The sequence below is a fragment of the Morus notabilis genome, unplaced genomic scaffold, assembly GCF_000414095.1.
Source record: "Morus notabilis unplaced genomic scaffold, ASM41409v2 Scaffold413, whole genome shotgun sequence".
In the NCBI taxonomy this organism is placed as follows: Eukaryota; Viridiplantae; Streptophyta; class Magnoliopsida; order Rosales; family Moraceae; genus Morus; species Morus notabilis.
The window spans coordinates 480,328-504,418 of NW_010363912.1; the positions used below are offsets into that span (position 1 = coordinate 480,328).

Below are 24,091 nucleotides of genomic sequence, written 5' to 3' on the forward strand. Positions count from 1 at the left end.
GTCAATAATTTAAATCTAGTATTGTTCATTTTATAATTTAATTTATATTGTTATAATATTTTCTTTTATAAAAATTTAAATTTAATTTTTTAATTATAATATTTTTTTATATACGTGTAACTCGATATATTAATTTAAATTGTGAAACAAATAAATTCTTAAAGTATATAAACAAACAGGCCATACGCTGTATTCTTGTTTTTGTTTCACTGCTACACCTACAGAAAAATAATGCTGAAATAAAAAGAAAATTAGAAATAATAATAATATAATAATAATAAAACGATCAACGACAAAGCGTAGGCGAAGGAAAAGAGGAACCTTTGCAATCCTGCAGGTATGGCTTTTTCATAGTCGTCTTCTTCTTCTTCTTCTCCTTCTTCTTCTTCTTCTTCTCATTGTCATTCACTGCGAAGCTTTCAATCTGTTTACCGTCACTTTGATCCATCACCACGAGGCTCAGAATTTCCATCTCTAATGAACTTTCCTCCTCCAATTCTCGATCTGTAAGCATTTCCGACCCCAAACTGCAGCTTATTCCTAGTTCAGTCCTCATTCGATTCTCAATCTCCATAATCCTTACTTTCAAGCTCTTCGGTTTTGTGTTAATTCTCCTTTTTCGATTGGTTTTTAGTGCTGATTTCCCGATAATCCTCCGTAATTCTTCGTTGTCTGAGCTTCAGGTCGTCATTTTCAGGGTTTTCGCAGCCTAATTGCCTAGATTGTGAGGAGTTTTTGTGTATTTGGAGCTTCGCGCGCCGGATCTAGATTTTTTTTACGGGAAAGAAAATTCCCCAGGAGTTTGATATTCTTTATTAGCTACTGTTCCTCAAATTCTGCCATTTTTTTTTCAAGTATGTGTCTCTCTGTTGGATAAAGACTCGTAAAGAGCTGAGTGGGACTCTTGTAAATTTCGCTGCATAAGCTCAGGAGAAGGCTCGAGATGGGGCTTTTTGATGGGTTGCCCGTCCCTCCAGATAAGGCAGTAAGTTGAATTAGCTAATCCCTTTGTCCCCATTTTCAATTAACTTATATATATGTGTGTGTGTGTGTGTGTGTGTGTCTCAAAGATATATATATATATATATATATATATTCATGCATATGCATATGTTCTTATAAAAAATGTATATGTGTGTGTGTGTCTCAAATATATATATATATATATATATATATTCATGTATATGCATATGTTCTTATAAAAAATGTATGTGTGTGTGTGTGTGATGTATGTATGTATATGCGTGTGGTGCTTGTGGGCAGATAGGCATATAGGTGGTTTAAATCTTCTTCCTGTAAATGACAGAACTCAATCATGAAACGGGTGGAAACTACAAAATAACTAAAAACCATCAGCTTATATGCATTAAGTTTTAGTAAGTAAACTGAACCCTCTGCATCACGTGATGATTAATCCAGGATTTGAGAGAAGAACTTTCACGAATAGATGAGAGCTGGGCTGCCGCGCGTTTTGATTCATTACCTCATGTTGTCCATATTTTGACGTCAAAAGATCGCGAAGCTGAAGTTCAATTTCTGAAGGAGCAAAGCGATGTTGTTGAAGAGGTTGTGGATGAAGTAGTACATGCTTATCACAGTGGCTTCAATAAAGCAATTCAAAATTATTCCCAGGTCTATCCATCCATGATTTACTGTAATTAATTTTTATGTTCCTGTCTTTTGAGTATTTTCTTTTGCTGTAGAGGCTGCCTCTCTTTCCCCTCTATGAAACAACGACTTGGTGTTGCATTTTGCTGTCCTTAATATCTATTTTCTTCCTTTCAGATCTTGCGTTTGTTCAGCGAATCTACAGAAAGTATTTCTGACTTAAAGGTTGATTTGGCTGAGGCTAAGAAGTGTCTTAGTGCTCGCAATAAGCAACTTCATCAGTTATGGTATCGGTCTGTTACGTTGCGGCATATAATTTCCCTATTAGACCAAATTGAGGGCATAGCCAAGGTTCGTCTACTCTTATTCTTGCTTCTTTCTAGATTAGAGCATTCTCTCTTTTTTGTCAATCATAATATTTAAAGTCTTGTCCATATTAACCTGTCGCATTGCTTTATTTATACTCAAACACAAGACATGTATAGCTGTACAAGAATCTGTTTTGTGCTAGCACTATTTCAACCACGATATTACCCTTATTAGTCTCATATTTGGGCTGTAATTATTCCTGAGGTTTATTTGCAGCATGCCTGCACCAATGGAGTGGAGCATACTTAATATGTTTTTATTTTTCTTTACCCAACTTGTACTAGCCCAGTTGATAAAGTTAGAGTGGGTTTAAGGGAGAGATTCCAGGCTCGAATCCTGGGAGCAGCTAGCTTGTATCAAAAAAATGTTTTTATTTTTCTTTAACCAGAGCAGTCACTTAATTAGTGGATAAAATGTTTCAGTTTAGATTTAGTTGCATTGATAAAAAGTTTCAGTCTGAAAACCTATTATCATGTCTGTTCAAAATGTCCCTCAGGTTCCAGCACGCATTGAGAAACTCATTGCTGAAAAGCAGTTTTATGCTGCAGTTCAATTGCATGTGCAGTCGACATTGATGCTTGAGCGAGAAGGACTTCAGACAGTAGGTTTTCCAACATCTTTCTTGTATACGATAGTTTGGCTAGAAAATGGATGCTATAAAATTACTTCCGAACAGTTAAATATTAACTATTTTGAAGCACACTGATTTTTCTTATTTACTTTACTGCAGTCAGTGCTGTCAAATGCGTATCTTTAATAGAGGTTTTGATTTATGAGCAACTACAACTTGTGCATGAACTGGTGTTATTATTCTGATGACCACTGTACTGTCAATTAATAATGCTTTGTAGCTCTCACATGTTCCTTCTACTATGATGATTTCTTGAGAGCATAAATGTGAGGTTTCGTAGAAACTTCTTGAGGTTTCATAGAAATAGAGAAATAGAAACTTCCCGATACATTTGTTTATTAGGTGGTTTTTCATATTGGCACCTTTATAGTTTATAGAATAGATAGGAATAGACTGTGTCAAGGAAACTTTTTAAGTGGTATGCATGACACAAAGTAATTCTTGCTATTATGAACCAGGTTGGTGCACTTCAAGATGTTCGCTCTGAGTTGACGAAGTTGAGAGGAGTTTTATTTTATAAAGTTTTGGAGGATTTGCATGCACATCTTTACAACAAGGGCGAATATAGGTACCAACTTTCCCTTACGATAGTGATGTTTTAATTTTATTTATTTGTTTTATCTCATATTTTGGGGTTGTGTCTGTGCTTGGATGGAAGTGAAGATAACCTGGTCTCACGTGGATCATTAACTAGGCGAAGAAACTGTACCTATCAGTCTCTTGGTTGTTCTATTTACATTAGTGTGTGTGCGCGTTCTCTCTTTTATGTGGGTTGATAGGATATTCAGCAAATCTACAATATTCAAGCCACTATTATATAATATGTATATATACATATATATCTAAAGCTAGTATAACAGATGCTTGCAATGGCTACAAATTTGTCGATTATTTTTTATTATGGTTCTTAACTTTCACAGAAACATTATTAACCTGCTCATTCTCTTGTTTCGTAATTTTGCTGAAGGCATATATTGCATTTTTAGCCCCAGCTGTATCTCCCGTGAGATTTTTCAATTGATCAATGTGGTGGAAAAATAATTCTTTTAGGTTTGTTATTAAATAGTACTGAGATGACTCTTTCTGCAGCTCAGTTTCCTCGGGCATCCATGAAAAGGATGACGAGGTACCAACCACTACTGCTGTTCCATTTTCAGTGAATAATACACAAAGTCTATCTCGAAGAACCAGGTTGTTAAAGGGTGACAGTCAAATTGGCATCCATGGAGATGGATCATATAGGGCGGCTTCTATTGATGGGGGGTGAGTTTGGAAAAAATTTAACTTCCCGAGGTTCTAGATATGCTTTTCATCCGGATTTCAATGATCTTTAAGTTGGGTAGGAATAGATAATTTGAAATATTTAAGATTACCGGTGCTTCTACCTGTTTGACAGTAGTCTTTGAATTATTTGTGCGCAATTAGCAACTATATTTTTCTTGAAAGCTAAGTAGTGGTCACTTCTTTATGAACAAATGCTGCAAATTTCTTTCACCAACTGAAACCTTTTCCTTTCCTTTCCTTTCTATTTCATTGTTGAATGTACAACGAGATCTTTCTGGTATAGATCTTGATTCTTGATCAAAAAGCTCAGAGTCTAAATTGACGTAGTTGACAAGCACAATGTGGGAAGAATCTTTGTATAGATATCTCTTATTGCTTTTCTTACGAGCTTTGAGAACCTGAATATGCTTTCAGTTCCTCTTTTGATGGCCATGACGAGGAGGGTGCGTCAGAACTACATGACGAAGTTGCCTCAGATGGACACGCAACATCCCTAAGGGTAAACGGCGGGGAGGGTTACTCAAAGGATGTCAAAACTGTACCTCGTCAATTGCCAACATGGCTTTCAAATTCCACTCCAGATGAATTTCTTGTATGCATTTTTGTCCTCACCATGTCTCATTTTACCTTTCTTATGAATTAGCCTCATCTTCAGGATTTTCATTTTAGAGATTATTCTTTGGTTTAGGAAACAATTAAAAAAAGTGATGCCCCACTTCATGTCAAGTACCTGCAGACCATGGTAGAGTGCCTTTGCATACTTGGAAAAGTTGCTGCCGCTGGTGCTATGATCTGGTTTGCCTTCTAATATTCTTTTTTTTTTTTCTTTTTAATTTCCACTTGAAGTATGGATATGAAAGAATGCGTGCAAAAAGATTCGGAAGCACTCCAACTATGCAGTTAGGGTTATCTGGATGCGATTATTGTTATCGAACTATAAATATAAATGGTCCTTTCAGTAAAGGATCTTCCATCTGACATACACGGACACACAAAAAAAAAGGGGTGGAAAGAAGTGCGAGCACCCCTACTAGCAAAAGAAGACTGCTTTTACCCTCTTTTTTTTTTTTTTTTTTTTTTTTTTTGTATGAGAGCATAATTATTGAGCTGCAAGTAGCTCTTGCCCTTTAACCGTAGAAATAAATAGAAGAACTTTCATTTTGGTGATGCTAAAAGACTCATGGGGATGAATAATTTTGATTTGTACTGTATATCCCTGTTGGAAGATACCTTACCTCATTATTTGATAATCAATTATTGGTCCATTATATGGGTCCAATGTCATTAACAAGTCTAATGAAATCTAGCTACATCAAGTGGTGACACATCCGTACTGGGACAATTAGGATTAGGGGTGTTCGCGGTCGGTTTGGGCCTTTTTTTTTTTTTTTTGTGTGTAGAAACCACCAACCAAACTAAAAATAATTTTTTCTTTTGGTCGGTTTAATGTTTTTGACAAAAACCAAATTGAACCAAATTACTCATAAGCGATTTGGGCGATTTGGTTTGAACGATTTGAGCTTAAGACTAAAAAAGTTTTCAATAATTCATAAAAATTATAAAATCGTTAATCCATAAAAATAAAAATAAGATTCAAGTTTACAATATAACTCAAAAATAGAAAATGTCTAAAAGTTCACAATTTAAAGTTTTAATACAAACCAACAAAAATATAATAGGGTGCATTTTATAAGTGTAGAACCTTTATTATGATCAATAAAATAAAAATAAATATAAAAAATGTTTTAAAAATAAAAAATTATATATGTATATTTTTGGGTGGATTAGTGGGCGGTTTGGGGAGTCCAAACCACAAACCAAACCGCCCAAAAAAATTAGATTAAAAAACATACCAAACCGTCCAATAATCCAAAAATAATTAACGATTTGGTTTAGTTTGATTTGGATTGGGCGGTTTTCGCTGTTTGGCGGATTTTTTGAACACCCCTAATTAGGATGTCTCATGATTTTTTTCCCTTGAATTGAAATTTCAATAATTTTTTATCATAAACTTGGCAGTTAAGCAAATGGCTAAAAATTTTTTTTTTTTGCTAAAACTGCGTGCCATATTTTGAACTTATATAAAATTCTTTGTTTCTTTCTCCTCCCCACAGCCAAAGGTTGCGACCTACAATTCATGAGACTATTACATCCAAGATTAAAGCACATGCCGAACTTGTTAATTCATCTAGATACGGTGTCGGTCAGGCTGCCCAAACTGCCACACCTGGTCTACATTTTATGAAGGGGCAGTTAGAAAGTTACCAGTTTCCAAAGCAGAAACGCCAAAATGGGATGTCTCTTGCTGGGACTCTATTGGCGGTAAGCCCTGTCTCACCTGTGATGGCTCCCTTGGGGAAAGCACAGGCTGCAGCAAAAGAACTTCTGGATTCAATTCTGGATACCGTTGCTCATATATTTGGTCTGACAGAATACTCCCTTTCTTTTTCCTCTTTATTGGGTTTTAAATGTTGACACTTGACATTAATTTCCTTACTATGAATGTTCAGAGAATCATGTTGTTGTTGGCGAGATTTTCGAATCAAAATCTACTCAGTTTGATACACCAAAGTCATTGCCAATCGATGTAAACTGGAATCCTGATTCTGAAGCATCTCAAGTTACTGGAGGCTACAGCCTTGGATTTTCCTTGACAGTGTTGCAGGTGACCGGTTTATAATCTTTTGGTGATTAGTTGCTTGGAAGTATTCAATTTCTCAAACATATTGTACTCTTGAACAATTGCACATACATAATAGTTGATAGACCTCTTATTGACCTTTTGTTAATTTTTTTTTTAATAAAATGTGCTGAAGAGCGAGTGCCAACAACTCATTTGTGAGATTCTGCGAGCGACTCCTGAAGCTGCATCTGCTGACGCTGCTGTACAAACAGCTAGACTTGCAAGCAAGGTTCCTTCCAAAGAAAAGAGGTATGTAAACTTCCTTGCAACCAACCCATTTAGCATGCCTCATCAATTTCTCTGGCATGACCACTCCACTTTCTCTTCAGAATAATGTTATTTTGATGCTAATTATTACAGGGATGGAGCGGAAGAAGGTCTCACCTTTGCTTTTCGCTTTACGGATGCTACTATTTCAATTCCCAACGAGGGTATGCTTCATTCTTTTCTCCTGAGTGTAAAACTACAAAACGTGCCGTCACTTCCACAAAAGTTTGTCTTTATTTAGTGATTTGGGTTCTAATTTTTCTGTTTTCAATGTGTTTCTGATTTCATTTTCAAGGTTTTGGTTGGAATATTTAGCTGATGGTCGTCTCTTTTTTCCTCTGTTTCTTGCTTTCTTGCTTTTTTTCTTTTTTTTTTTTTTCAATTTTCGACGTGTTTCTGTTTTACTTTTTCAAGGTTTTGGTTGGAATATATAGCTTATGGTTGTCTATACCTTTTCCTGCTGCTTCTTAATTTTTCTGTTTCTCGACGTGTTTCTGATTTCGTTTTCAAGGTTTTGGTTCGAATATTTAGCTAATGGTTGTCCGTACCTTTTCATTTCGGGTAGACCTTAAAAGATATCTATAAATAAGACCTCGACTTTGTTGAAATCTTATTAAGTTCGAAATCTTATAAGTTGAGCTGAACAACCCTAGGCTCTACTCGCGTGGCTTGATTGTGCTCCTATCTGCTATTTGTGGCATCTAACATATTCATAGGCTTAAAATTTTCATTTGATTTTCCTTTTTCTTCGATGAGGCCACTTTTCATTTTCCTTTGAATACTGAACTTGTTGAACTCTTAATATATTTTTTTATATGCTGCTATACTCTACTATTATTTTTGGTCATTAACGTTTCATGTGGTTCTCATTCTCCATTCTCCAGGGGTTGATCTGATTCGCCAAGGCTGGAGTAGGCGAGGTCCAAATGTTCTACAAGAAGGTTATGGGTCTGCAGCTGTCCTCCCTGAGCAAGGCATATATCTTGCAGCATCTATATACCGGCCTGTTCTCCAGGTTTTAGACCATTCTTTGTCCATTCTTGTGACATAAATTTTACATGGTGGATTCTCTTATTTGTTTATTCACTTATTTATATTTGCATTTTCTGATTCTATGTGCTGCAGTTCACCGATAAAGTTGCTTCCTTGCTCCCAAAGAAGTATTCCCAGCTAGGGTAAGCTTGGTACCATGTTACTCTTTCCACTATATGTGAATCTACATTTGTATTTCCCCCCTTTTAGCAGACATTGTTTTCTCTTTTGCGGCATAGTTGGGAATGCAGTATAGAAGTTTAATATTTTCTCTACTTTCATTACTTATGTAGCCAATAAATTTTTACCATTAAATCTTGACATTGCAGGAATGATGGCTTACTAGCATTTGTGGAGAACTTTGTAAAGGACCTCTTTTTACCAACAATGTTCGTAGACTACAGAAAAAGCGTACAGCAGGCTATATCAAGCAAGTTCTATAACTACATAATACCACTAGCATTTTTTTTTAATAATAACGAACTATAGCAATTATTTGAAAATTATAGCATTAACCCACTTATCAAATAACTTAATCAACTGAAATTTCAAATATGAGTTTAAATATCACTTTGATAGCTTTATGCTTCAATTCAAGGTCCAGTAAAACAGGCAGGGAAATTGAAATGTTTGAAGGATGGTTGTAAAAAAGCCTAAATACATTTAAACTGTTTAAAAATATAGGGAATTGGTTCTTTGATTGTCCTATATTGCATTCCTCCTGTACGGTAACCTGATTTAATTTGTTGGCATTCTTTTAGGTCCAGCTGCATTCCGGCCTCGAGCACATACTGCTGCAACTTACACTCCATCGGTTGAGAAGGGACGTCCTGTCTTACAGGGACTTCTTGCAATAGATTTCTTAGCAAAGGAGGTAAGTTTTTGCTTTTACTGCTGCTTTAGAGTGTTTGTTTGTTTGTTTTTTTTTTTTTTTTTTTTGGCTGAAATTTAGTTTTCTTTTGTTGTCATCACAAGTTAACTTAAACAGTCAGTTATGAGGTCTTTTCTCTCCCCTTTACATTTTTTGGACTGTTGTTTAAATTTACAATCAAGATTTCTTTTCTGAATGAATTTTCTTTTAGTTGTCTAATATAAAGCAATTATTTAAATTAGGTGCTTGGTTGGGCTCAGGCAATGCCTAAATTTGCTGGCGATCTTGTGAAATATGTGCAAACTTTTCTGGAGCGAACATATGAAAGATGTCGGACTTCATACATGGAGGCAAGGATGTTTACCATTTCTCATTAACACGCATTTTCAGTGAACTTCCCGTTTATTTTATTTATTTTCAATTATTATGTTATTGCTCTGTCTTTTCATGTGTTATTTTGTTTGTGCTCTCTAGCACATGGTGTAATAGTTTATGCTGGTCAAAGTCTGTAATAAGCTTCGTTCTAACTTTTGACCCCAATTTTTTCCTAGTTCCCAGGGGGATGTGCAATTTAATCTTAATCTAATCACTGATCATAACATTCCTTATGACCAATTGGTTTAAACATATATGATCATTAGTAGTTCTTAAATGTGCAGTTAACACATTACTGCATGACTGGCATGACTTTTTTTTTTTTTTTTCAACACATTATTGCAAGACTTTGAAACATCAAATTTCCTTGTTTTGCAAATGATGTATAACCAGAATTTTAATTTGTCACTTGTTGCAATAATAAACTGAGTTAAATCTTGATCTTTAATGCCAGGTGCATGTCAGTGTCACTACGTTTTTCTATCATTCACTGACTCTTTATTTTGGGTCTTTTTGCCTCTTTTTCAGGCAGTTCTTGAAAAGCAGAGTTATATGCTTATTGGGAGGCATGATATTGAGAAATTGATGCGACTTGATCCAGCAAGTGCATGTTTACCAAATGCAGTTAGCCAGTTAAACATTAACAATCACCCCACAGATGCTGAAACAGTTGAGTTTGAATCAGAACTATGCGATTTATTATTGAATTTGCGGCCTATTAAGCAGGTATTTTAATTGCTATACCATATTTCAAGTACACGTCATAATTGGGTTCTATTCACCATTTTTATTTATCCCTTTTTACCAAGGATGTTGATTTTGCTCCTTGAGATCTTACTGGAGCCTGGCTGATGAACTCTTTTTGCTATATTGAGCTACCTACTATATAGATAGATATCAAGATTATGCATTAAGCCCTTTTTTTTTTTTCCTTTTCTTAACTTTGTCATTTAGGAGAATCTAATTCGTGACGATAACAAACTTATTTTGCTTGCATCCCTTAGCGATTCATTGGAGTATGTTGCAGACTCTATTGAAAGGCAAGTTCTCTCATCTGGTTGAACCTCCAATTTTTCTTTCAGTTTTCTTCTGTGAACTTATCATCTGCAAGTAAAGAGGGCTTAGTATGAGACTTTGAGCAACAACGTAGAGGTGTTTCAAATTGCAGACTTTATATGTTTTACAGATGCTAGTAGTTTGTCTCGTATTCTGCCATGATTATTTTGGCTGCATTTGCATCCTAGCATGGTCATTGTGAGAACAACCCATAGTTATCTCTCTACAAGTGCAATGCAGTATTTGGCTCCGACTTTTTTGCGACTTGTGTTTTATGGGTGAAAGCATTACGTTTTCAGACGTTTGTTCTTGCACTCATAATGGGATATCCCAATCACGATGTATTTTTTTTACCAATTGGGACGGCTTATAATAGTTTTACATGCAACACACATTCAACTTACTAAATCGGAGACTTGCAAGAATATTAGAACAAAAGGTACTCCTATTACATCAAAGAATAAAATGTATTATAGTGCTTCAGTCTAACTGAACATATCAGGGTATCAGTCCTTTGAAATGAAAGCTTTTGAAGATGCCAAAGATGTACCTTTTCCCAAACGAAACAATGACATTTCTTCTCATCAGAAATTAGTAATTCTACTTGAATTGTTGAATTTTGTTCCCGCGTTATATACGAGACAATACCATCTTTGTTGTTTTCCTGGTAGTATTATGTTCTGCTTGGGAGTGCACTGGTGTTTGCATAATATCCAAACTTACACAATCAAGTATCTTCTAGCATTGTGTCAAGTTTTTGATTTAATTGGTGTTTCAACTTCCTGGGAAAACTTTCATACATCTTAAAGCTAGTTGTTGTCCCGAAAATCTTATCTAGCAACTTATGATTAATTTTATGAAGCATACCATGCATTTAACAGGCTTGGACAGGCAACCACAAAAGTTCCCAGTCTAGTAGAAGAGAGTGGCAAGAAAAATCATTCTCAATCAAGCACTACACCCTCTAGGGATCTGGCATCATTTGCAGACGAGTATAGGAAATTGGCAGTTGACTGCCTTAAAGTTTTGCGTGTTGAGATGCAACTTGAGACAATTTTCCACATGCAGGTCTGTGAGACATGATTTATGCACAGTGTCTTATCTGAGAGTGATATGTATATTTCCTTAACAACTTTCTGAGCCAGCTTATTTTAACAGGAAATGACAACTAGGGAGTATCTGGAGGACCAAGATGCAGAAGAGCCAGATGGCTTCATTATTTCACTCACCGCGCAGGTAAGCATATTCAACTCCTGATTGAAAATACCTATTTTGGTTTATTCAGTAACGAATAATAAGATATACTAAATAATGGAAACATGCAAAGCCTATGCAAACTATTTACTTGTAAGCAAAGGATGATTGTTTGAGGATGATTCTAAATGTATAATGCTCTGTTCTTCAATTCCGCTGGAAGTCATTTCACAAGTATGGTAGTCTTGTATACATAAAAGTGGCCATCATATTCTGTTACAGATAATGCGTAGGGACGAGGAAATGGCACCTTTTGTTGCGGGAGTAAAACGTAATTACATATTTGGGGGAATTTGCAGCATTGCAGCAAATGCATCCATGACGGTGGGCGTGCATTTCATTTCTCTTCAAAGTTGGATTTAGATGCATGCATTTCATTTTTCTCTTCAAATTTGGATTTAGATGCATGCATTTCATTTTTCTCTTCAAATTTGGATTTATTTTGTTTTTTCTGCGATTTTTATTTTTCTTGCGTAATTTTCGGATTATAAAATTTAACAAACTTTTGTTTGCGCTTAATTTACTCCTCTTTGCTACTAATAAGCGTGATTTACTCTCTTAGGCTTTGGCTGATATGAAATCCATCAATCTTTTCGGGGTGCAGCAGATATGCCGAAATTCAATTGCGTTGGAACAGGTAGATTTTATTTCATCTCCCAGTACCTTGAGTCTTCATTGATTAGCTGCTTGTTCGGGGGAAAATTTCTATTCCTGTCTTTCCTTCCATACAAATATAATATTGAAAGCAAGGTTTAGGACCCCTAATGTTGGCTAGTATCTTTGGGGCTGAGTTGTTACATGAGCACAATTGGAGACCCGCTACATTTTGTAGAAGCGTAGCCAGAGAATTCCCTGGACTACTTAAAAGCTGCTCACAGATGAAAAGGAACCTGCTCGGCTTATGGGAATCTACCATCTACCTGCTTATATTTCATATGCTTTAAAGCCACCAAATGCAGCTCCAGTTGGTTCTTGGCAGCTGGTGTGCAGAACCATTACATTAGTGGGTTCAGCTTTATAGGGACAAGTTTCAAATATTTCCAAGCTAATTCATAAAACTTGCACCAAATCTTTGATACTATGCTCTCTGTTTCTTCTTTTGGTTTGTGGATGGATGTCATATTTTATGGTCACTATTGGCGTTGCAGGCGCTAGCAGCCATGCCGTCAATTAATAGTGAAGCGGTGCAGCAGAGATTAGATCATGTTCGAACTTACTACGAACTTCTGAACATGCCATACGAGGCAAGTTATTGGAACTTATGACGCCCTTTGTATCATTACTATATTTTTCCATCTTCAAATGGCAATCTCACGCTCCCTTTTGCAGGCCTTGCTTGCATTCATCACAGAGCATGAGCACTTGTTCACAGCTGCAGAGTTAGTCAACACGACTTTTTTTTTTTTTTTTTTTTTTTTTTTTTTTTTTTTCTTTTTTTTCAGGATCTAGTCAGAGGAAATTGTTTTTTTTTGTTTGAATAATGTGCTAAATTCTGTTTTTAAGGTATGCTAATCTTCTAAAGGTCCAAGTTCCGGGAAGAGAGATTCCTGCTGATGCAAAAAATGATGCACAAAGCCGTGTCTTGTAGATTTTATCCCGTTAGCATTATGTTCTGCGTTTGAGTGCCAAGAACAAAGGATTCCATCATTCTGCATGTGGTGCTTTCCTGTATGTAAGTTTATAAGCTTTTCTCAAAATTGGTTGAAGCATCAATCTGACGCAGATTGTATTTTCGGCATCATCTCTGTATCACATTACACCACGTGGTGTGAAGTTTTTGTCGCATTTTATTCTGATGAGGTCGTTATTGTAGTAGTAGTTCTCTTATTATTCTTGTTATAATTTGTTCTTGTGCAATATCAATTTTGTTCATTCGTGTTTGCAGAAAAAAGAACTATGGCTTTTAGCTTTTGTGAGAATAGAGAAATGTAATTTAAATTTTTCATGCTTATTATTATTATTTATTGGTTCTCATCTCACATGGATATGACTTTTGGTCAACAAATTTGACTATTTTGTCATATTTTTTTTAGCCTGTGAAATCTCTCCAACTCTCATCGATCATTCAGTTCGTTAAATCTCATATCGTCGCGTGTCCTAATTGTATGTATGGTAAAATTGTGTTGGTTTGTAAATTTTACTTGGTTACCTCCACAGGCTCTTTTAACGATGATTATATAGGGAAAAAGTTTGTTCATTTTATTGTAATATGGAATATACATATTATGTTATTATTTATCAAAAAGAAAAAAAAAAAAGTTTACAGTACCGAAAAGTAGGACAAAATATATCTCCGCTACTTAGTACTGAGTATCCTTAAGATAGTAGACTTTTGGATTAATTACAAAAATTCTACTTAAACTATGTATCTTCTAATACTTTGCCTTTCCGACATTTGTCCCCTCTAAATAATGAAGTGTTAACAAAAAAAAATTCTCTCCGAAAATTGATATTTAATTTGTTATTTTAGGGATATTTTCATAACTCTATGACTTAAAATATAATTTGAAATTAAAACTAATTTAAATTTAAACTTTTAACTATGATATATACATTATTAATTAAAAATAAGTTAAAATTTAATGATTTTTTTTACAGAATAAAAAAATTATGAAGACTTTTTTTGGATATTCTTTTTATTGTAAAAATAACCAAATGAAAAATAAGAAACTTTTTTTTTTCAAAGAAAAAAGGAACTATAATTGTGAGATTTCTTAACGGATAGGGTGATTTTGTTAACATTTCATTATTCAAGGATAACGGATGTTATGTCTTTAAGATTGGGGGACAAAGTGTTACAAGAGGTATAGTTCGGAAGGAATTCTATAATTAATCTTAGACTTTTATATAGCTATCCATTGTAATAAAAAGGGAAAAGAAGACAAATACCTCTTAATTTTAATTAATATCTTTTTTTTTTTGTCAAGTAACTATATCAGTCAAAATAATATTAATCAAGCGTAATGGGTAAAAATTCAGATTCATATATTCCAAGAATAAGTTTGACAATTTTCTCTAATATATAAAAATGTATTACATATAAGAATTAGCTCATCTCTTTAATCCAAATAATAATAAAATGAACCTCATAATATGGATAATTTTATTTCAATTTGACAAAAAAGAGAATAAATAAATATTTTTCTTCGTCACAAAACAAGTAGCATATAACAGATAATCACATTCTAACTAAATTGGCACCCAACAATCTAACTCATTAATAACATAACAAAGGGTTAACCTGTATAAAATAACTACAAACAAGATGAAACTAACATTCGGCCAAATTTTTTTTTCTTTTTTTGTTTAAATTTATATCAACATTTTCTTTGGCACTGTTACTTTCTTAGTTGTCATTCCTGGAATCTAAAAGTGTTATGCTATCTTATATCTTTCATTCCATGATAAGCTGATGTTTCGAATATTTATTTTACGCATATATTATCTCTGTTTGCTCACATTATGCGAAATTTCAATCTCTATTCTGTATACAGGGTGGAAATCTACGTATGTCTAGGCAAATTGAAGAAATGCCCTTACGCAATCTGGAAAAGGATCTTAACCTGTAGATGTTCTTTGCAGGAGCATAGTCATTGTTCATAGAAACCCTTGCTTGTAGTAAGTAGCACTGTTCATATCATTTTTATTTTTATTATTTTTTTGGGCTGTAAATAAAGAAGCATACTTGCTTGACATTCTTTCTTAAATGAACAATAACGAAATGATGGTTTTCAACACAGCTTAATTATCCAATTACTGTATACTTGTTTGTTTGTGACTATGTTTACTAAAATTTTCTCAACAAGTCCTAAATTAGTAGTAGACTCTGAAATATGAAAATTATGGTGTTATTGATAAGGATTTTGCTAGTCTACCATTCAGGTAACTATTACATTTTTGTTTAGCAGAGAATTATACTTCAATGGAGTTAATATCTCAGGTTTAATCAAAGGGCATAGAAAACGTTGGGCAAATATAGCTAACTTGTACTCTAATAATGAACTGATTTGCATATGCAAGACTATTGATTGACTATACTTATTTTTTTACCTTGTTGAAACGCCATTAACTAAAGAATCAGAATTCTTACATACGAAATCATCAGTATAATCACAAGACAACAAAAATCAAGATGGCATGAATCTTGATTTTTACCCTCTATTCTTAATTGATTAATACATTTTTAATCAAATATAATATTAGTTAAAGGGGAATTGTTAAAAATGCTATCAATAAAGTAACACTATTTTCTTTATGCCACTGTTGTTAAATTTATCTTATACCACTAATAAACTACATGTTATCTTTTTGTAACACGCAAATTACCTTTCGTAACCTGCAAGTTATTTTTGGTAACCTATAAGTTATAACTTTGTATCCTGCACGTTATTACTATAGTTGCATCAAAATTTTGTAAGTGACATAAATAATAAAGTTGGAATAAACAATGGTTTAAGTTTAAAGTTTTCTCTTAGTCAAAAGGATATTAATTAAGAATAACAATGATAAAATATAAACTCTCACATAAGTGCATAATTCTTTATATTATTCATTGAATTTCTCCATATTTTCTTCGTTTGATTCTTGAAGTTTTAGAGTTTTATTAGTATTCGTGTTTTGTAGGTATTTGGAATCAAAAGATTGAAGTAAAAATCATTAGCATGGAGTCAGACGTGTTTTGGACTTTTCGGAATCAATTTAATGCTAAAAATAATGAAATCATGCAAGGAATGAAGATTGGGTGCCACAGCGCCATGAAGTAGTGCTGCAGGGTCACCAGCACGCACAAAGCCGCTAATGGCAGAGCCACCAGCGTCTTGGTGCCAAACCAGCAGCGCTGCAGCTCTCCCATAGTGATGCGGCGCCAGCACAGCACCTGATGTGCGTGCAGATTTCCGCCAAAATTTCAGCGTTGCGGCACTACCAACCCAGCGCTGCACAGCTTCGACGCGTATAATTCCGTAATTTCCAAGCCAAATTGACCCGAACTAACCCTATTTTGACTTCCAATTGAAAATCTATAAATAGGCAACTTAAAGGCTGATTAGAGAAGCCTTTCCCATTATTTTCAAGAGATGAAGAAAAAGAGAAGATTCATGAAGATTTTTCTAGTTCTTTCATCCCTTCTCTTTTCTTTAGATTTTATTTTATTTTTAATTATGTTAGCTTAGTTTTTATTTCGGTTGAGGGTGATTTCAAAACCCTAGACATGGATTTGTGATTGAATAATTTGATGTTATTTTCTAATTTTCTATTGAGATTGTTTATATTCTTCTAATTTTATTGTTCATGATTATTTTCTTTTTTTGTTTGGGTGACCAACTAAATATGATTTGAGAATATTTTATTGTTAGATTAATTGTCTTGATTTAGCGAATTGTGGTCAATAATTGCGGGGAATTGAATCTAGAGAGCTTGCACTAGGTTGTTTGAGAGAAAGGAATTAAGTGAAAAGCTTATTTTGCTTAACAACGAACTAAGAAAAGATTGGAATAACAAAGCTTATTGCTATCTACAATTGGTAGTTTTGATAGAAAATTCAAGATAATATTATATTTTTATTATGATTTCATTATCTAGCGGTAGAGATTGATCCTTTGACCATTGTTTTATTATTATTGCCTTCTTCTTTATTTATTTCAAGTTTTATTTTCTTTTATTCTATTTAGTTTAGTTTAGTATTCTAAACCCCCTTATTTATTTTCTTTCCTGAGATTAATAACTTATTGATAAAACTCAATTTTCTGTGAGAACGACCCTTACTCAACCACTATACTCACTGTCATCATATCTTAATAAAGTTTATAAATTTAATATTATCGAGAAAAATCATCAATACTGTGAGAGTAACTCTTATAATTTTATCTAAAATTTATTATTAAATAGATACAATTTGAAGTACAAAGGGTCTAAAAAGAAGAGACAATCTTTCATCTTTCATCTTATCTTTCACATATACTAACATTGCGTTTGGTTCAAAGATTCATGATATGGTTCAAGTCATAGTTCGTGACTCGCTGCAGTATTCTCTCACAAAAAATACACGTAAATCGAATCATGATTCTGAATCTATCAACCAAACGTCCTCGTCAATTCATTTCTTAGGGCGAGCGGCCAAAAGGGATGAAACATTTTACGCGTTTCAGCTTTTCTTTTTTGACATTTTTTTTTAACTTTTCCTTTCTTTTATTTTTACATTCTATAGTTTTTTATTTACATCTTTTTAGTCTTTTTTTATTCTCTCTGTTCTTTCTTTTTTCTTTTTATTTGCTCTACCCTAATATTTTGTATATTTTCAGATCCACTTCACTAAATTTTTATTTCACATATACTAATGTTAATTTGTATCTTTGGACCAGTGACCGAAATGGATAGTTTTGACTTTTCTTTTTTTTTTTTCTTTTCCTTTCTTTTATTTTTATATACTATAATTTTTTATTTACATCTTTTTAGTCTTTTTTTTATTCTTACTTTTCTTTCCTTTTTTTATCTGCTCTACCCTAATATTTTGTATATTTTCAAATCAATTTCACTAAATTTTTAATTCTAATTTATATGTACTATAGTAAAATAAAAAAAAATAAAAAAGATTAATCTTCTTCACTGCTTAATGACTCAGCAAATCCCGCACCTCAAAATTATAGTTCCTTTTTTTTTTTTTTTTTTTTTTTTTTTGAAAACATGGTTTCTTAAACTGTGAAGTTACTAAAATACCTTCAAAGGTAATGTCAATTTCCCTTGAAAATATAACAAAAAGGGTTCTTTGGTTAATATTTTATTGTTTTACGTTTTAAAAGAGTACAATGAGTATAATTCAGAGAAGTTTTTTGTAATTAATCCTAAACAAAATTAGTTAACAAAACCCAAACTCAAATATCCCAATTTCCATCTCAGTTGTCGATAAATACCAAAATATCTCAATCTTAAAAATCCCATCTTTCTAGTGAACGTATTAGTGACAAGGGTATCAATCTTCTCGACAACGGTGAAGATATCCAGCAATGTTGAGACGGCTTTTTGGTGTTTCTTCTGTTTATGCAGTACCTAGTGAGGTAAAGGATAACATTACATTCTGCCTGCCGGAGATATTTGGTTCATGGATTAGAATCATGAGATTAGAACCATTTTTAATTTACGTATATTTTTTATGAGAGAAAATACTGTAACGAACAATGAATCATGATTCGAATCGGGGTACGAATCTCCTAACAAAACAACCATTTTTGGGTGGAACTGTTTTTAGTCTCTTGTTGAAAGGGATTGAATTGGATTCTCTTATTGTTGTTGTTACAATTATTCACTCGATTTGGCACCCAATAGGCCCATTTTAGGATGTTCACAAACTCATAAACTTTGTGATGATGATTACCCTAAATCTATATTCTCAGGAACATTATTGTTGTTATTATTTTATTTATAAACTTCTCATTCCTTAGATGATGATGAGCCACTTGCGGCTTGAGTGGTTAGGTGCGTGATCGTGTGTGTCCACTAAAATTTAAATTGCAATCACTATAACAAATTTACATTATATGACGCTTATTTAACGATGTTTTAAAAAAACCGTCGTCTAATATGACGATAAAATACGAAACGAAGATTTCCATATTTTGAAATTTTCATACTATATATTAACGACGGTTTCTAGAAATCTGTCGTTAAATGTTATAGATTAGACAACAGTTTTTAAAAAACCGTCGTCTAATATATACGAAAAAAATAAATTTAAGAACATTTGAACTCATTAGACGACGGTTTTGAAATTGGAGTTTAGCATTTAAATTAGGGAGAATGAAGTAAATTTACATTAACTAATTGAAGTAAATAGTAGATTTTAAAACTATTTGAAGTAAATAGTAGTTTATCGTATAAATGTTCTTTTTACAACCAGCAAAAAGAATTTGTTTTCACATTAATTTTCTTTTATTATTGGTAAAAAGATTTTTTACCACATAAATAAAGGTTTTTTACTAAGTAAATTATTTTTTACTAGTCGTAAATAAAAAATTTACACTTTAAACTGTTTTTTACTTCAAATAGTTAAAAATGCTATTTATTTAATTTAGTTTCATAAAATGCTATTTGGTACCATTTCTATTTAAATTATACTTCTAGCTAACACCAAGAGTCTATGACTAGAGGCTGCCCACCAAGAAACTAAGGGAAAAACAACTACTCAGCCACCATTATCTCAAGCATTATACTAAACCCAAATTCATAGGTTATTTAATTTGTTAATGGTAACGATTTTTTTTCTTACATGCTACAATAATTGAATGCCACAAAAATAGAATTGCAAAAAGTTTCATGGGAAAAAAATAACAGAGAAGAAAGATATAAGTCAATAAACTGGATTTCTTCTAGAATACACGTTTCATTACTAACTAGTAGGAATGTTTAGAAAGTTAATACTTTTCGTGCTAAAGTACAGGTAGTTTATTAGTCTTGTTAATTCATTAGGCGAAAATTAAGACGAGCTGTAGTTCTTGAGAAGTTTGTCATATAGTTTTTTGGATTATCCATTTGATTTTGATAGAAATTGTCACAAAATGGGCTAAGGTAACTAATATTTATTCTTCATCAAGATTGTTTAAGGGCCGTTTAGTTCGCCGATTCGAGTTTTTAATTTGAGTTGAGATATAATTTTATGTGAGAGCTTTTTACTGTAAAAAAAATTAGATGTGACTGTTTCTGAGAGCTTTTTATTGTAGCAAAACTCAAATCGGTAAAATGAATGAGCCCTAAGTATTTGATAATATCGACCATATTTTCCCTAATTTTCACAGTTGCATTCAAGAGCCTTTATTTTTTTGGGAGTATACATTATTAAAATATGTACTTAATGATATGTACATATTTGAGATATTTTTCATGCATGTTTTTGAAAAAAAAAAAAAAAAAAATTTGTACAAGTAAATATGAAATATTGGCTGAGAACATTACTTATTGTTGTTCTTATTGTTTCTTTCTTTCTTTTTTTTTTTTTGGGGATAATTTATAATCTTTCATTTGTGATGTACTTTTGAATTCGTTTGTGATATACTTTTATAACCTTTCCCCAATTGCGACCGTCTATATTCTCTCTCTTTTGTTTAACCAATATGTTGCTTGATGACCATCCCAAGTAAAAACTAAAACGAAATATTTAAGCTCGTTCCTCTGCTTAATATATATAAGTGTGTATTCATGACGTTTTTAAGTTTTTGGACATGATTTTTGCAGTCATGATTTCACTTTCACGTTCGGTATGGAATCGTGTTAAAACTTATGGATCCGTTTTCTTAAGCCTTTCTTTTATTCAAGTTTTTAATTTCATTTTTACTACAGTTAAAAATTCTTATAAAAATCACATTAAATTTTTTTACTATAATAAAAAATTTACAAAAAATCACACATTAACATAAATTAAAAATTCAAATCAAACAATTAAAAGAGACCTTAGCGTTTCACAAAAATATGGATACTCCAATTGTTGCGAAAACGGCAGAGCTACAGAAGTCGGATTCCCTTATTAAAGAAAACAGAATCCTTGGGCAATTTATAAACTGTCCAGAAATCATCCAGTACGAGCAAAAGGAATTGTTCACTGCGACATAAAGCCCGAGAACATTCTCGTATTTCCGATCACGGATTTCGGATTGGCTAAGGAGCCTGACGAGACGGTTTCAGATAGTAACAAGTACGGATTTCGTGGGACCTTACCTTACTTGTCTCCGGAATATGTGGTGTTTGGTAAATTTGGGACTGCAATGGATCTTTGGGCTTTGGGATGTGCTGTGTTGACGATGATTACTGGGGACTACGCTTTGGGCGACGACGCTATAGATCCGGCAAGGCTTATTACCGTGATATCTTCGAATTTGATTCCTCGGATACCACGGAGACCGGCAAGGATTTCTTGAGCAAGTGTTTGCAAAGGGATCCGACCAAAAGGTAGTCGGCTCAACAGTTGTTGGGTCATCCCTATGTCAAGTATTAGAACTACTACTGAATCAGTTGGTTGTCTCAGAATAGGTATGCCTCACGACCTGATTTAATTGTGTAATACAAAATATGATTCTCTTTTTTTCTTTTCTATTGATTTAAATTAAACATGTTGTTTGGCTTATATATTTTACGTGTTTGATATATTGATATTAGTTTCTTTCTTGCAACAGATAGCCGTTTGGATCAATTGAACTTCACCGTCTTGCACATTTATTTAATGGAAGGAAATCAAGTTGTAGACGTATGTCTTCTAAAGCAGTGCATTTGCGGGCAGTCAAATGGTGGTGTAGTTATCCATGCCTCGTTTATTTCGTGCTTTCAATTTAAGTTAAAATGTGATATTCTTTAAGAGTTTTTAACTGTAATAAAAAAATTAAATGTGATATTTTTTAGTACTTTTAATTATAAAAATTTAGAAGCTTGAATCATTAAAATGAACGAAATCCCAAACTTTCATATAGTCTCACTGAGTTTGAGTACTCTTTTTCCTTTATTGGTTTCTCACAGGGTTTTACTTGAAAGGTTTTAACGAGGCTCAAACTGTAGGGTCTTGATATAGGGATAGCATAACTTGACTTAATGTACAGCCCTTCTAGTTTCATTTGAAACTACAGTGTTTTGTCGTTTCTGTTTGTTTCTTTGCCTAAGGGCTGGATACTTCGTCTTGTATTTATTTTCTCAATTCTCAATAATATTAGAGTTGAGAGTTTGGTATAGGATGAGCTGTCTAGTGAGTGTCAACTTAGTTGAAATATATTAATTATCTATGATATCATTTTATCTCTCGTCGGTCATAGAAAAGCACCACAATTTTTTTTTCGGGCGCTTAGATGGTACAATAATTGAGTGCAAAGATATCCGTTTATTAATTATATATATATATATATATATATATATAGTCATGACGTTTTAGTTTTTGGACTGAGGTGATTTTTGCAGTCATGACTTAAGGTTCGGTATGGAATCGTGTGAAAACTCTTGGAGAAGGTACTTATGAATCCGTTTTCTTGTATAACAAATTTGAAAATATCTGTTCATGAGTTACCAACGATGTATTGCGACAACAAGACAACCATTAGTATTTGCTCGTAATCATGTTCAACATGACAGAACTTAAGCATATTGTAGGCAAAGGTCTTCCTGCAAAGGTCTTCCTGGGTCAACTTTCTATCAACTTGTAGGCAAGCTTGAGATGCATGATATCTTCACGCCCGCTTGAAGGGAATGTTAGAAAGCTGACTTTATAAATTAGCCAAGTTGATTTCTAATTATTCTTGAAAATCCTACCGTGCAGGATGGATTTATCTGATTAGTTAGTTTCCTAATAAATGGTCGTAGATTAGTAAACTATGTTGTGTATATATAGGTTGTAATCTCTAATTTGGTATAATATAATAGTGTTGTCAAACGTGCCGTGCCAGGCCGGCACGGCACGCTTGACCCAAGGCCCATCACGGGTCTGGGCCGTGCCAAGCACGGCCCTGCACAGTGCAGGGCCGTGTCTGGGCCGGGCCTGAGAAGAAAAACTCAGGCCCGGTCCAGGCCCTGGCCCTAGTCCATAAGGGTCAGGGCTGGGCCTGGGCCCAGGCCCGGCACGGGCCGGCCCCGACCCTTGTTTTTTTTTTTAATTTAATTAAAAAAAATATCAAATGCCCCAAAAGATGTGATTTTATTGAATTAACGTAATAGGAGTACACATAAATGACTGCATCGTTAAAAACCTTGCTAAGTAAAACTCGTGGGGAGATCGGGACAAAACCTTAGCGAAGGAAAAAAGAGTGCAGTAGCTAGGAATAGTAAATTACAAACCTAAGTGCTTCCAGAAGATTTTGTTATTTCTAAATTAGAAAAATATTCTTGCATCGAATCATCTGTGTTTGTTGTTTTCGTCTTCTGGCATCTTCCCAGTCTTTAACGCACATTAGTCCCTCCAAGATATCTGGATGCATTCTGCTTCTCTTCTCGTCAAGAATTCGGTTGCTTGCGCTAAAAGCTTGCTCCGATGCTACCGTTGACACTGGAGTTGTCAGAATGTCACGAGCTATTATGGACAGTGTTGGAAAACGATCTGTTTTGCTCTTCTACCACTGTAAGATGTCTAGTTTGTCGTCATCGATTACAAAATTTGCTTCAAAATATTTGACTAGTTCCATAGACGCTTGTGTTGAGGACGATCCTGGATCCTGCCGTTTTCTCTTTCTTCTTCAAGAAACTTCACGACGATCCTTTAGGCCCCGAATTGGTAGTTGACGACGAAGTTCCCTGTTCTTTTTGACCCGTGCTATATTTTGCTTCATACAAACTAAAAACTTTTTCTAACATTTTCTTAGCGTCAGTAATACTTAGTTGCATATCTATTTTTAAATTCTCTGCGGTAGCAGTCATCAATGATTCAGTTCCATCTACTCCGCACCTAGGATCTAAAATGGTTGCCAATGCATATAACATAGGACAACCTGACCAATAACTTTTAAATTTATTTTCCATTAAGTTAACTATATTTCCAAAAAGTTGTGTAGCCCTATAATAAGAAAATGTTTTTGAAATATTAAATAGTTGATATAAAGCTAAATGTGCAGTAGGATAATAAACTCCAGAAAGTAATTTAGTAGCATTGTAAAAAACTTCTAAAAATTTAAAAAAATACTCAGCAATCTGCCAATCAGGATCGAAA

General features: G+C 33.7%; 1 protein-coding gene across 4 annotated transcripts; it reads left to right on the plus strand.

The window, feature by feature from the left end:
* Window positions 1-297: 297 nt before the first annotated feature.
* LOC21400078 (exocyst complex component SEC8) lies at window positions 298-13,384 on the plus strand. Of its 4 annotated transcripts, none has more exons than XM_024170184.1 (27): window positions 298-337; window positions 856-985; window positions 1,420-1,632; window positions 1,786-1,959; window positions 2,474-2,578; window positions 3,067-3,176; window positions 3,698-3,871; window positions 4,307-4,484; window positions 4,581-4,687; window positions 6,007-6,314; window positions 6,403-6,557; window positions 6,709-6,824; window positions 6,936-7,006; window positions 7,727-7,857; window positions 7,968-8,017; window positions 8,204-8,304; window positions 8,636-8,748; window positions 8,988-9,095; window positions 9,649-9,846; window positions 10,075-10,160; window positions 11,058-11,244; window positions 11,335-11,412; window positions 11,653-11,754; window positions 11,993-12,067; window positions 12,579-12,674; window positions 12,760-12,809; window positions 12,934-13,384. In XM_024170184.1, exons 2-27 carry the CDS (start codon window positions 944-946, stop codon window positions 13,016-13,018), a joined length of 3,213 nt encoding a protein of 1,070 aa, XP_024025952.1. In that variant the 5' UTR covers window positions 298-337; window positions 856-943; the 3' UTR covers window positions 13,019-13,384. The 4 variants fall into 4 exon arrangements, with proteins under 4 accessions (XP_024025952.1, XP_024025948.1, XP_024025951.1 ...); XM_024170180.1 differs by having other exon boundaries at window positions 312-543; window positions 698-985; XM_024170183.1 differs by having other exon boundaries at window positions 312-506; window positions 684-985.
* The last annotated feature ends 10,707 nt before the right edge of the window (window positions 13,385-24,091 follow it).